Source organism: Melospiza melodia, chromosome 15 (assembly GCF_035770615.1).
Source record: "Melospiza melodia melodia isolate bMelMel2 chromosome 15, bMelMel2.pri, whole genome shotgun sequence".
Taxonomy (NCBI): Eukaryota; Metazoa; Chordata; class Aves; order Passeriformes; family Passerellidae; genus Melospiza; species Melospiza melodia.
This window is the reverse complement of record NC_086208.1, coordinates 6,763,501-6,777,387: the sequence shown is the minus strand read 5'-3', so window position 1 is coordinate 6,777,387 and position 13,887 is coordinate 6,763,501. Positions and strand designations below refer to the sequence as shown.

General features: G+C 39.6%; 1 protein-coding gene across 1 annotated transcript in view; it reads right to left on the bottom strand.

Moving 5' to 3' along the window:
* MYO1E (myosin IE) overlaps positions 1-13,887 on the bottom strand; it is a 76,429-nt gene that overhangs the window by 18,858 nt on the left and 43,684 nt on the right. Inside the window, 9 exon segments of the mRNA XM_063169568.1 lie at positions 2,829-2,935; positions 3,725-3,806; positions 4,390-4,475; positions 5,214-5,381; positions 6,437-6,523; positions 7,842-7,928; positions 8,312-8,392; positions 9,280-9,476; positions 12,811-12,943. Coding sequence (XP_063025638.1) covers positions 2,829-2,935; positions 3,725-3,806; positions 4,390-4,475; positions 5,214-5,381; positions 6,437-6,523; positions 7,842-7,928; positions 8,312-8,392; positions 9,280-9,476; positions 12,811-12,943 — 1,028 coding nt within the window.

The following is a 13,887-nucleotide window of genomic DNA, read 5'->3' as shown; positions in this document are numbered from 1 at the left end:
ATCCTTACATAGTCTACTGCTTAATGTTTGGTAATTTGATTTGAAGAATTCCAGTTGCTGATTTCCTTTGCATTTTCTTAATTTTCTTATCTAAGTCATATGCTGCAAGAAGCAAGGTCAGTTTTTCATTCTGTTGCTGTTCTTCTACAGAGCAAAGTATAAAAGCTTTAGCTTTCAGTCTGAACTATAACAGTTTTTAAGGTTTTAGTCCTGCACATTTAACAAACAGTACATAAAAGCCCATCTGTTTACATATAATTTTTTAAAAGTGAGTCTGTAATAAGCCATTTTTTTGTTTTGCTTACTATTTCTCTGATTTTACAGAAGGTTTTTCAAATCCTGAAACTCTCAGTTAATTCAATGTTATTTCTCTAGCTATTTTACAAAGTTAAATTTGAATATAAAATGTACTGCCCATTTTTTTTCAAATGACTCATAGTAGGAAGGGAAAAATCTTTTGAAATCCCTTGCTACAAATGACAAAATTTCTTTAGTTATTTCTTCCTTTTGAAGATCACTTTTGAGAGGTATTTTACTAAATGATGAGTGATATTGCTCTTTTAGCTTAAAATAAAGACTACTACACATTTTAATCTTGCTGTGTTCAAGGAATCAAGTATATTTTGTACCCACTCCAAGAATTCTGGTACAGTACAAAGTTGGTGGACAAAAATGCATTTTCCTGTTTATAGCTTTCCCTCCTGTTCACATCTGGAATAATGCACTGGAGCCACAGTACTACTCCCATTTTCTTACTGTCTTGCCAGTATCAGTGTCCAGCACCAGAGAATTTGAGACATTTTTCTGGTTTTTTCCTTTCCTTTCTGAGAAAAGACACACTGAAAATCTCCCTTCAGGCAGCAACCTCAAGCAGGTCAGGGTCTGGGAATTCAGCTAATGCAGCAGTTTTGAATACAAGTCCAAGTGGCTGTGCCAGGACCTGAACAAAAACACATTTCAAGAACACCCCAATTTCTGGACTAACTAAGGTATTATACAAGCTTTAGATATTACACAAAGCCTATGTTTCAGTGCTAAATATTCTGGAGTTATTCAACAGCAGCAGAAAGGTGGAGTTCCATGGCTTCTGTGAGCATGCAGTAAGAGCAGCTTTGTGAAAGGGTTTTTCCTTTTTCAGTTACAGTTTCACGGTCTAGTAAACCTGCTACTAATAAGCAAATTGCTACTCCCATTGCACTGACTACGGCAGCCTGTATATCATGCAGAATTAGGTGACCACACAAGAAAATAAAACAAAAAAATTAAATCCACCAATCAGCAAGGTATTACATAAACTCTATGCTTTTTATTTCTCGCAAATCCTTTTCACAGTAAATTTGAGAAACAACAATATTAGGTTTAACTTTGAATTGTCACATGCATATAAACTTCTCTTCCCCAGACCTGTCACTAACTGCCCCAGTGAAGTCCTAGCACAATAGGTGGGCAATAACAGATTGAAAATTAAGAATGTTGGAATTTTTAAACAGGGATGAAGGATTATCACTGTAAGCAGCACTTCCATTTCTGTCTGAGCTTGACAGTACACAATCCTTTGTATTTCACTTGGCAAATGCAGCAGCTACTGGTAACACACCATCCTCACTATAGGAAATCAAGAAGAAACCTTGCCCATTTTTGCTCCTGAAGGGGTTTCCTGAAAGCTGTCTTTTTCTCAGGACTAGGACTGTATTTGTTTCACTGGTTTCCTAGCAACACCTTCCACAATAACAGGCCTGTTTCCCAATATGCAAATGATTGATTTTAGAAGCCCCTCAATTTTTAACTATAAGTTTTATAAATATTTTTCCCAGGATCACTTCGTCTCCTCCTTTGGTCCCCAGTGAGAGCAGAAAAGGAAGTGCTGCACAGCAGGATTTTCAGGGTGGGAAAGCTAAAGAGGGTCTACATTTACTGCTAAGCCCTCAGTGAGACTTTGGAGTGCAGTCCCAAGAGCTTCTGTAAGTGCTCTCCATCTGCATGTGACTGTGCTGGTCTGCTGGAAAGGCAGGAAGGGAATTCTGCTGGGGTTGTCCAAGAATGCTTTTCATCAGACTTTGCAAGCTGTTTCACCATTATAAAAATAACCACTTGCTTTATCAGCAATTTTACCATTTTCAGAAGTACTTGGTACATAATAACGAATGCTACCGCAACCTACACTAAAGCCCCGCACAGCTTACACATCCCACTGAGCACCTACCCCAGTGCAAAAAGAGCAGCATCTTTTCCAGAGGAAGGTGCTACAAGCACCATGTAGTTAAAGATGCCTTAAAACAGATGTGATAAACCAAACAGATCATTTAGACCGCTATTTAATGTCTAATAATCACTTGATATGACATTCCAGTCTATTATTTTTTAAGAGCTGGCTAATTAAATGTAAGTAAAACATTCTTCTCCACTGCTGGTTATAGACACTTTTGGGCAAGTTTGATACATAAAAGCAGATACAGATTTCCTTCTGGCTTTCCAGCTTCTTAATAGAAGCTATTTTCAAAGCATAAAGCTAAAGTTAGAAGTGATCATAATACATTTGGTGTGTACACTTTACATGGAAAACCGATATACTGGTTGTGTTACTCATGCAAATGCTGGTTATTCGTAACTGGCAGGAGAAAAGCCAAGAGCTGCACACACCAAGTGCTGATTTAGACCAAGTGACCAGCACTTATCTTCAAAGTTTAGAAGAGGTCATGCCAGATTTCATTTCTGATGGTTTAGAGTATGCAGTTCTGTTTGTAGGCTGTACAATTACAAATTATGAATTTTTGTGGCCTCTTTTGACCACGAGCACTGCCTCTCCTCACACACTCTGTGCTCCATACCTGCTCTCCTCCCAGTCCCGAGACTTCTTTGTCTCATTGGGTTTGATGCAGCGGATGTAGTGGGGTGTGCACTTCATCAGGGTGCCAACAAGGTCATTGGCTTGTTTCTGTAAACACAGGAAAGCAACAGGATCTGAGCTGAAAGGGTAAATCCTGAGGGAATCTTACAATTATCAGCCATCTGCTGATGACTCCACTGGCTAGACACAGGTGCCTTTGGTCTTTCTCCAACAACCAAAGTGTCTTGGGATAATCTGCACCTGATAATAAACTTATCAGTAAATAGGAGGGACCATTATCTCCAGATATGTCATACATTAGAACTTCTATATAAAAATATGGAGCAAATGCATCAAGTGAACCTGTCAGGGTGAAATGTGAGAAGAGAGGTTGGTAAAATATTGATTTGCAAGTCATGTGTAATCTAAGTGTTTATCCTACAATCAGTCTCCAAACAGAGGCTGGCCTTGCAGCACTTGCTGCCTTAGGCCAGGCACTCTGTGGTCAGCAGAGACTGCTGCTGACTGGGTGGGTGCTGGGTCAGGCATTTCTGCACTGCAGAGACCAGTTATGTGCAGTTAGTGCAGGACATCAGAAGCTGAGTGAGGTGGCTCATTCATCATGCACATGCAAGAACCATCAACTGCTCCTTTTGAAAATTCACTGCTATAGGATGCACCTGAATACAACATCTAATGAACACTGATGCTGGGCAGAACAATTCTAACAATGCTGAAACAATGCATCACTTTGCCATGAAGATACTCCTAATATCTATTTATCTTTAAAAATATCAGGACAGTAAAAAAGAAAATACTTTTAAAAATTCATTTAGCTATTCATACACAAACACACAACCACATATACCCACACCAACACTGCAACAGGAGACATACTTTGATTTTGCTGCCTGCAGTGGTAGGACGGCCCTTCTTGTCCACTTGAAGGTTTTCAGGAAACAGAGCCTTTATAAAAGGCCTAGGAAAGAATTTATAAAACAGGGTTGGCATAGAAAGACAATTCAATGCAGGCATGTCAAGGAATATGCTGTAAAAGTTGATAGTTGAGCAGAATATAAATAGCTATTTCTATTACTCTTGAGTTATATCAAATCTATTTTACGGTTAGTACTTTCCATGAGCCTCATTCCTCACAGAGACCCTTTGCTATTTTGGTGAGCATTGAAAGCCATGACACCAGATACCTAGAAGACTTGAAGAAATGCACACTTCTTAAAAAATAAGCAGCAATTAATTAAAATACATCACCAAGAAAGTTACTTTGTCAAAACAGTGCCTGTTCTGAGAGGAGCCAGAGCACTGATGGCTTTGCTTGAGGCCAAAACAAAGCTGCCATTACAGCATTTGGTTCTGACAGTGCCTCCCTTGGTCCAATCTGCAGAATGAAGGTCAGGGTAATGCAGTGCTGCTGCTGTCCTGCAGCACTGGGCATGGGCACGGTTACACACAGGAGTCAGCAGGTGCAAAGCAGAGAAGTGTGGCCCTCTGTGCCCTCCAAACCACCACAGCATTCCTGCTCCAAGCAAGGTTTGCTTACGTACAAATCACTGCTCTGCATGAGTTCAATCAAGTCCGTGAAAAGAACATCCCGATTTCTCTCGCAGAATCCATCCATATCATAAGATACCTGGGCCAAGGTGGAAATTGATTGTTTGTGGTAAGTTGAGAACCCAATAATTAAAGAAAATTTAAATTCTGTCCTCATCAGTTGCTGTTCTGTACTTTTTGGTTAGTCTGGTAAAACTTAAGATACCACAGTGAGCACTCAAGTCTAGCATGTATTATTAAACTTTTTCATAACAAACAAAGGAGCTTCATCCTTTAATATAAATTCCATTTAAAGTCAAATTTAAAAACACTAATGGAACCAGTGAATGGAACATGACAAGTGAATTTAATACTGAATTTTACTAAGAAAAGTTTTTGCGTAGTAAGGATTCATTGTTATTAACTGCAGAAAACAATGAATACTCTGAGAAATAAATCCAAAGAAGATAGAACTGCACATTATATTCCCAGTTTTACTGGCATATCATCACCTAAACATCACTTTTATATCTGAATTCTTTAAATTTACTGCTACTGTAATAATCAAATGAGATTACAATAATGAAAGTATGAGGCACTCATTTATTACATTTAAGTTCTGGTTGTGAGAGCAGCAAGGCTCAGACTCCCCTCTCCAGCAAGGGCCACTTGTAAAGGCATTTCTGCCCTAAGCTGCCTGCTCTGTGAAGGGACACTGTCTCCTGGGAGAATCTGGCTGTGTAAAACCAAGCCAGCCCCCTGCAGGGCTCCCCCCTTCCTCTCATTACTTTTCTCCTTCCTATAAACACACAGAGTTCAGTGAGGATTTTCAGGTTACCTTTCCAGCATAATGATGGATGATGAAGCCCTGGTTCCAGCTGTTGAAATGTTCATGAGTGCCAATCTGCATCTGCAGTTTCTGCAGCAGAGTCTGGTCAGCCCCTTCTCCCACGGCGTGCATGGTGGCACACACATCATCCAAAATGCTCATAATCCCTGGGGGGTTCTAATGTGGTGGGGAACAACAACAGCAGCTCAAGGGAGGGGGAAAAAAAATTATGATGCCAGTTGTTTCCCCCAAACAGAAAACTGTCTTTGCTACAAAAACACTAGAGCAGAGTCAGGAAGGATTTCCCTCCAATCAACTGAGATTAACTGAGATTAACACCAATATGCAAATAGTTTAAGGAGAGATGACACTTCATGGGATGACAGTAGGAAATAATGGCGGAAACAGTGATTACTGTTGAAAAACATTAACAAAAACATCAAAACACTCAACATCTGTTTAGTTTCTTTCCTCACTCCACCAAAAAGTAAACTCATGCCTGAGGAAAGCATTTAAATGGACATGCTGTAGTTTGACAAACTTGGAGCTAAATATCTGAGACTGGGAGGGAAATTTTATTCTCTTGCTAATCATCCTTATACAGACAGAAAATGGGCAAAATCTGATGTGTATGTAAGCATAAGCCACTCCAGTCTTTCAAAATTGTTCTGGCCTCCATGAGGATAAAGAACTATCTGAGAAACATCCTACTTCTGGCCTAAAGCACAACTCAACATTTGTTGCCATCCCAAAACAGAACATAAAGACTTGAGACTACAGAACAGCCTGTGGAGCAAAACCACAGAATTTCCTTTATCTACAATACTGTCTCTTCACTTGTTTCTGCTTGATTTGCAACAGCACCTGGAAGGGAAGGCGATGCTTCCATCTCCCATGGACACAAAGAGCATTAGCTGATGTACAGTATGTCAGTAAGGTCATGATGTATTGTGGTGGACACAATTTTTTCCCATTATTTTGTCTTTTTAGTCACATGTCAATCATGCTATGGTATAGCTCTCTTTTTGGATGGTATATCTTACATGACATATCTTAGGGCTCCTATAAGACATCTTATGTAAGATTTATATATAGACTTAGCATGACTCAGTAACTGAACAACAGTATTTGCATTTTCCTATGAACCTTCTTTACAGAAAAAGCAGCTGCCCAAATATTTAGGAAAAAAAAAATCTTGTTGTTTTCTCCACCTGTTTGTTCTAAACACTTACCACTTTGTTCTCTATAAGGTCACACACTATTTTGTTGTTGAAATATTCTATTGGTGTCCATCTAATTCCTTCTTGTACATATTCCTCCTGTTAAGTAAAAAAACAGATGCAAACATTCTTTTGCACTGTAGATGTAGCACTAGATTTACAACACACTCCGCAGACACAAACTCTGCACTACTCATGTTCAGGAAGACTTGCCAAATGTATGACTGGGTGGAAGTGGGAGAAATGACCCTACTGATAGTTAAATCCAGCTCTCTGCTGCCTAAAAGATGAATTGGAATCCTACTCTGTTCTCCCCACACATTCCTTTGTCATTCACAGCCCTTCCGTGGTTACTGACAACAGCAGGAAGATTTCAACTGCATTTATTGTCAAAGCACTTTACAAATAGTAACAAAATGACTTTTACAGTATCTTGACAGTGTACCTAAGTATCCACATTCTGATCTATTTTAAAAATTCAGATTGTGACAGGCACATAGAGGATCAGTTCCCCCAGACAACACATTTAGAAATGTATATGAAATGAAGATGTAGCTTTTTATTTCTGTATGCAACTGCTGTATCTAAAAAGACACCTAAAGAAAGACTGGGGAAAATCAATATTAAAATTCAATTAAATTGACCCAGTCAAGTCAGCTGCACATACAGGGGCTCAGTAGATATTCTGCAGGTCACTTGTGCACCCAGTGCCATGACTGGTTACTCCCCCACAAAGGCAATTGTGTCTGGGCATTCCTGGAAACTCTGTCCCAAAGCTGGTGCCAGCCCTGAGCTCACACTGCACACAGGGCTCCTGTCTCAGCTGCATCCTGTCTGCTCTCCCATGCAGAAACAAAAAAGTGAGATTTGGCAGTAAGACTGTTAGCAGAGAACTGCAAATACTTTTACAAGTATCTTTGTATTTCTCTGATCGATTTCATTCTTACATATACACACATATACATATATAAATATATACACATAAATATAAACATATAAAATATATATGAAATCTATAAATGTATATATTTAAAAAACAGAAAAGCTGTGGAGGAAATGAAGGGAAGTATCCCCAGTGAAAAGTGTGTCATGCTCCAGGGAAGCCCAGGGATGGAGCCAGGCTGCAGCTTTCCATCCCTGCCCATGAGTCAGACTGCAGCAGCCTGGGCACAGTCATGAGACTGCAGCAGCACCGTGGGGTGGACTGGCTTTGCACCACCCCAGCACTGAACAAACGCCTGCAGCTGATGTGCTTCACAGTTTTAGGGTCAGCCAACAACAAAGGTTGTTTTCTTTCCCTTTGTATTGCTTACAAGGTAGATCTACTGTTGCAGATGATGACACCTTGATTTTGCCACCAGCTGAAAAAGAAATAGCTCATTTGTGAATTCCAAAATAATTTTTAAAATCTGGTTACCTGCTCTGCTTTCAGTGTCAGTTCAATAAAAATCTGCTGCAGTTTTTCATTTACAAAGTTGATGCAGAACTGTTCAAAACCATTTTTCTGCAGAAAAGGAAGCAATGTAAAAATTAGTCTCCTGCCTTATATACAATGATTTTTAGTTCTCTCTCTGGCAATAAGCTTCAAAGCAACACTGTCAGTGACAGATGGGTTGCTGACTTTATAGACATTTTGAGGAATTTCAGATCTTCCTTTTAAGATCAATGACTTCATTTCTTTGAAGTTTCTTCAATACCTCATGTTTATTAAGCGAGACATTACCAGTGAGATCACAATGTCCAGAAAGATGGGTTGGGATTTTTTGCTTTCATTCTGGCCGTAGGATTTGTGATTTTTTTTTCTGGTTCAAATTTTTTCCCCTCTGGATTACAAAAAGGCTCTCCTAGGTCAGACCTGCTCAAACCCCAAGTATTCCATTGTCATACCTGAAATATTTCAAAGCCATAAATATCAAGGACACCGATGTTATATTCTTCATGGTCCTTCTCCATAGCCTTATTAATAGACTAACAAAACAGAAACAAAACATAAAACAAAGTGTAGTTTATACAATTAAAATACATCAATATTCTTAAATACTTGAAATTCTTTTAAAATAATATATTTGAATTGAATACAAATATACAGAAAATGTTATTTTGCTTTCACTTTTTAATAAAGTGTTACAAACAGTTAGGAAATGAACAGTATGTTATCCTGCTTTCCAGGTCAGTGAGCCTTTGGATCTACTATCTACAAAAATCTTTGCTTTTCACTGCAATTAGCTCAGTTAAATAAAAGGAGCCAACAGAAAAAGAGCAGCTTTAAGTCTGCTCTTTGATGAATTTTGCTGAGGGTACACTGAATCTCCTCCCCTCACTGTGTAGGTCAGTGTACAGGCACAGAGGGATGGGTGACAGGGAGGGAGCTCTGGGTCACTGCAGATCCCCAGGGAGCAGATCCCTGCTGCACCAGGAGCATCCAGGGCTCCCAGCCTCCAGCCAGCCCAGGGTCTGACTCTGAACAAGAGAACATTTTAGCATGGAGAATGGAATTTGGCCCCTGGCTCCACTGCCAAATCCTGCTGCTGAAGGGGCTCTTTGCAGGGAAGTGGGAGCAGAGAGCAGGGGAGCACAAGCAGCCAATTCTGCCCTGCTGAGGAGGAATCCCAGGCAGAAATAGGGATTCTGACAGGAGGGAGATCAGGATCCCACACGGGACAGTCACAGCAGGAGCCTGCAAGCACAGCTCATGTCAGAGGCAGTGCCCTGTGTTTGGTATCCATGGCCACACTCCCACTGCACTGGGCAGGCTTGGGCAGGGCAATGCAGGCAAGAAAAGGCCTGCAAGGAACATTCCTGGTGCCCTTGAACTTGTTTGGAAACTTCAGCAGAATCAAGCAAATCCAACTTACATCCACCAAGTAATCAAACACACGGGAATGAAGGGCCTTGGCCAGGGCATCCCTGGTGTAGCAGGCTTGTTCCACATTCAGTGTGACATTAATGGACTCAGATTTGCCTCCCCACTTGCTGTCCATCTGTCTGCTGGTAAGTTTTTCCTTCAGGCGGTCCTGGTTAATTCCCAGGAGAAAAGCAGGGAAAGCTAAAACTGCAAGAAAGATCAGGCTTGCTGGATTATGACTTACAGACTAAACACAGAACAAAGAAAAAAATTACCTTTATCTTAAATAACAGTAAAACTCACGGAGTGTGCAGCTTAAAAAGGAAAAGAGGAGCAATTTAAGCCTTCAAAATTTCTCTATGCTCCTCAAGGACATTTTCAACTCTTTACTTACATGGATTTCAATTAAGATAAACGACCTTGAAGTAAAATAGTCAGCTATTTCTGTACATTCAGTCCTTCAAACATGTAAGCTGCCACAGGACATGGTTTTGAACTGTGTGGTTCAAACAAATCACTCTTGGAGGAGATGGAAATAAATGTAGAGCTCACACATGAAATAAAATTGACACCATTGAAAATTCTTTGTAAAAACATGAAATATTTAAAATGTAATAAAAAATAGGCTGTTTCCTAATATCCTATCTCCTTCTTTTTATAAGTTAGGACATTGCAAAAACTTTTCAATTACCTTGCCTTTTATTTTTTAATTCCTTATTCTGTAAGTATTTTGCCAATTCTATTTCCAGTTGTTTAAAATTAAGCACAAAAATACATCTGTGCCAAAAGCAGCCCAGGGTCTGGTATTCTCTCACTCAGCACATGGTGCAGATGTTAGTGCAGGTGTCACACACCTTAGGGAGTGGAAAACCAGAAGTGCCTTGAAAGCAAATGAAACAGCTCCTGAGGAAAACTCTTGGAGTTGGCACTGCACCTCCACTAAACCACATGACCCTCTAACAGTGCTCCACTGGTTTCAGATCTACTTTACTGGTGTGAGGAGGATGCAAAATAATCACTAAGGTGGCAACCACTTGCACTTTATGTATCTGTAATGTCACTGCATGACTTCACTAAGCTCTTTAGTACATTATTCCAAAAGTATTTTTAAAATTGGAAATAATCACCAACTTTCCAAAATATGATTTATTACCATCAGCAAACTGATGAAATTTACTCTGGGGTACCAGGAACCACACAAAGTCCAGTCACTGGCAACGTGTCTGGTAATTCAGAGAACTCAGGATGAAGAGCACATGAAAAGATCAATCATTGTTTGCTTTACCTTGGGAAAGAAGGCAGGAATTACAGACCACCAGATATGCTCACATACACTGTTAAGATGCCAGGAAAAATGCTGAACCAATACTAGTGGTAAGAATTTATGAAGACAGTCTAATGGCAAGGAGCACCATGCAGAGCCCAGAAACTCTCCCTTCCCAGTGCTAATGATTTACTGTAAGGGAAGAGGAGCTGGCCAGCACTTGATACAACTTCACATTCCTAACATGCCTGATTGTTTTCCCTAGTTATGGACCATAAAGTTACAGTCTGGAAATTATTATAAAGCAGGATATGCATGTAATTGAAAAAATGACCCTCAAAGAGTCATCAGTAGCATTCAGTAGAATAGTTTTAAATGCACTCTGTGAAGGAAAGCTGAAAAGACTGGGCTCACCTCCTGGGCTTCCAGGAAGTGAAAAACAACCCTTTCAATACAATGCAAGTGTAAAGAGGGAGAGTTCAAATTCTTTTCTCCTTCCAAGAGAGAAGTACTATTATTTGCCATGATTTGTAGCATGGAAGATTTCCAGCAAATAAGAACTTTTTTCATCTCTTAATATAATCAAAAACTAGAGCAGACTGCAATCACTGGCAGTTTTAAAGATGCATTTGTCTAAAGGGCTGTCAAGAATGGTCTGTACAGATTTGATTCTGACTCAGAGTAGAGCTTTTGGTGTCCCAAAGAATGGCTTTGCATGTTTTTCTGCAATTGGCTGTATAACAACAAGAATGCTAGTGACCAAATTCTTAAACTTTTTATTATTTCAGGCTTACACAAAGCAGGACTGAGTGGTGGTTCCCTGTGCTTTACCTTTCATGGTTATGCAGGCTAGGAATGCTTTACTATTTAGTTGGCTAGGACAAACAGTAAACTTGGGGGAGGACTAATAGAGAAGAGAAATGAGACCCACTTTCATCTTCATAATGCAGAAATGATGTGCTGGATGTGGCTATTTCTTCCCTGGCTTCTCTAAAATCAGTACACTTATGTGTAAGTCTGATATTCACGCTACTTTCTAATTTCTTCCCATGTATTATTCATACACAATTTATGTATTTGTTTCCCAGGGAGCAGGAGAAACGTGGTGGACATGGCTCATCACAGAAATACATTCACTTCTAATGACTTATTTTCAATTAATGTCTTTGCCATTTGTTATTTTGATGCAACTCACTCTGTATCCATCTTGTATGGCTTTTAAATATCTTGATCGGATTGAAAGATTTAACACTGTGATTTAAATTGAAGCACAGTAGCACATCTGGAACCAAAAGGCATATAAATACAATGCCACAAAATGTTTTTCTTTGGTTCACTTCTTAAAATGAGAGACTAGGAAGGTTAAAAATTAGTAATTTTTATTTCCAAGTTTCATAAAACAAATAGCAGGAGAATGCTAATACAGTTGAATGTGAAGCTGACTGCACAAGATAAGTTAGTTATGAATAAAGTATCTAAAAGTAAACAAATGCAATTTTCCTAAGCATAAGACCCATTCTGAACCAAGAATTAAGAGAACACACAGGTATGTCTAAGGTACTGTTATGTGTGTTGTGCTTATCTCTGTACTTAAACTATCCAAGTAGCATAAACTCACATTGGATGCAAGGTGTAAATCACAACAAAAACATTTAGAACTCCAAGTCCATGAATATTCCAACACCTGGCTGCTGTGAGCCCAGCTGCTACAGGACAGAGCACAAGGACAGGGCACTGGGAAAGGGAACTGTAAAGAAACAGTTACTCAGTAGCTGTAGCTCACAATGAGGCGTCAGCTGAGGAATCTGAGACAGGGAACACAACTGCAGAATATAAAGCCTGCATTTCTGAACCTCTGTGTACAGGACACATGCACACACCTGTATGGATGCCTGGGCCCAGGGACACCCACAGCTGGGAGCTGCTTCCACAGCACAGGAGCCACACAAACCACATAATAAACAGGGCTTTATGAATGTGTGCTGATGCACTGAAAGAAGCAGAGTTCAAGTCCTTCTTCCAGTGTCTACTATTTCACACTCAAAGGCTGGAACAGGATTTCTCAAATTCAAAATCACACTCTGTTTGAGTCAGTGGCCTTTTACAAGACAAAAGAGGGGCCTCAGCACCTGGTTTTGGCAGAGACTCTCAACTGGCAGCCTGACATTCTAAGAATCTATGCTCTATTTGGATAAGCAGCTCTAAATTGCAGTTCACCTCCTGCCATCTGGGCTGCAGCCCACTGCTGCTGCTGTAACAGTTTCCAGAGGTACTTACACTCCTCACTCTCCACTCCTGCATAGTTGCCAACTTCTTTGAAGCTGATGTTTCCCAAATGCAAAATTCCTGCCACTATCTGCAGTACCAATGCCTGCTCCTCTGCAAAGATCCCAATCACACTCATTGCGTGCTGGGAAGAAAAACAAACAAATTTGCATCAGTCAAAGATTCTTGTCTTAGAAATCCTTTTACAATGTTGGTGTTAAAAAGTAGAGTTATTCAAAGCAGTTCAGATTCCTAACACAATCAAATTTCATTAAAGCTGAAGTATCAAAGGGTACCAGATGTTCTACTTCAGCATTTCTGTATTTTTTAAAATTAAATACAGAAGCATCTACACTTTTTAGAACATGCATTAACAAAATAAGTTCTGGAAAAAATAAACACCTGTTTTAAAGTGTCACACTACAAATAAATAGTTTCATTGCAAACTGGAAAACAAGGAACCTAAGAGACAATGATTTTATTCCTTCTACACAGTCAGTTCACCCACCAAGACTAAGAACTGTGAAGCTGTACTGAATTACTCTAAAACACAGCCCAGTGTCTGACTCAGGCTGTGAATTTCAGCCACTTACTAGAAAATCCCCATCACCCCTGGGTTTTGGAGTTCTGACTACATGACAACTTACAGAATGTCTTCTCAACAAACTGTTTTTCTAAAATATCAAATAAGCTCCAATACAACAGTAACAATTACTTTTTAGGCCTTTAAATGTGCTACACACATAGATGTGTTAATACATCTACTTTAAATAGTAAATTCCTAAAACAGGACACCAGCAGTTGGCAGGTCACACAATGAACTGGCTGCAGCTCTGGATAAAGATCCCTGATCTGTGTTTTCACACTCCCTTTCTCCAGCTTTTCAGCTGTACTGTTTTAAATAAGCATGGAAGGTCAGCCAGCACTGGTAATTCAGCTAAAACAGAGCAGTCTTTTATAATTTTCTTCTAATTCAAGTTCCTTGTTATGTTTGCATTTTCACATTTTCATACTCCAGATTATCTGTACAAGTTAAATTTTATTAGATTTGCACCCTTCTGAAAAAGAACAAACTGAAAATCACTACAG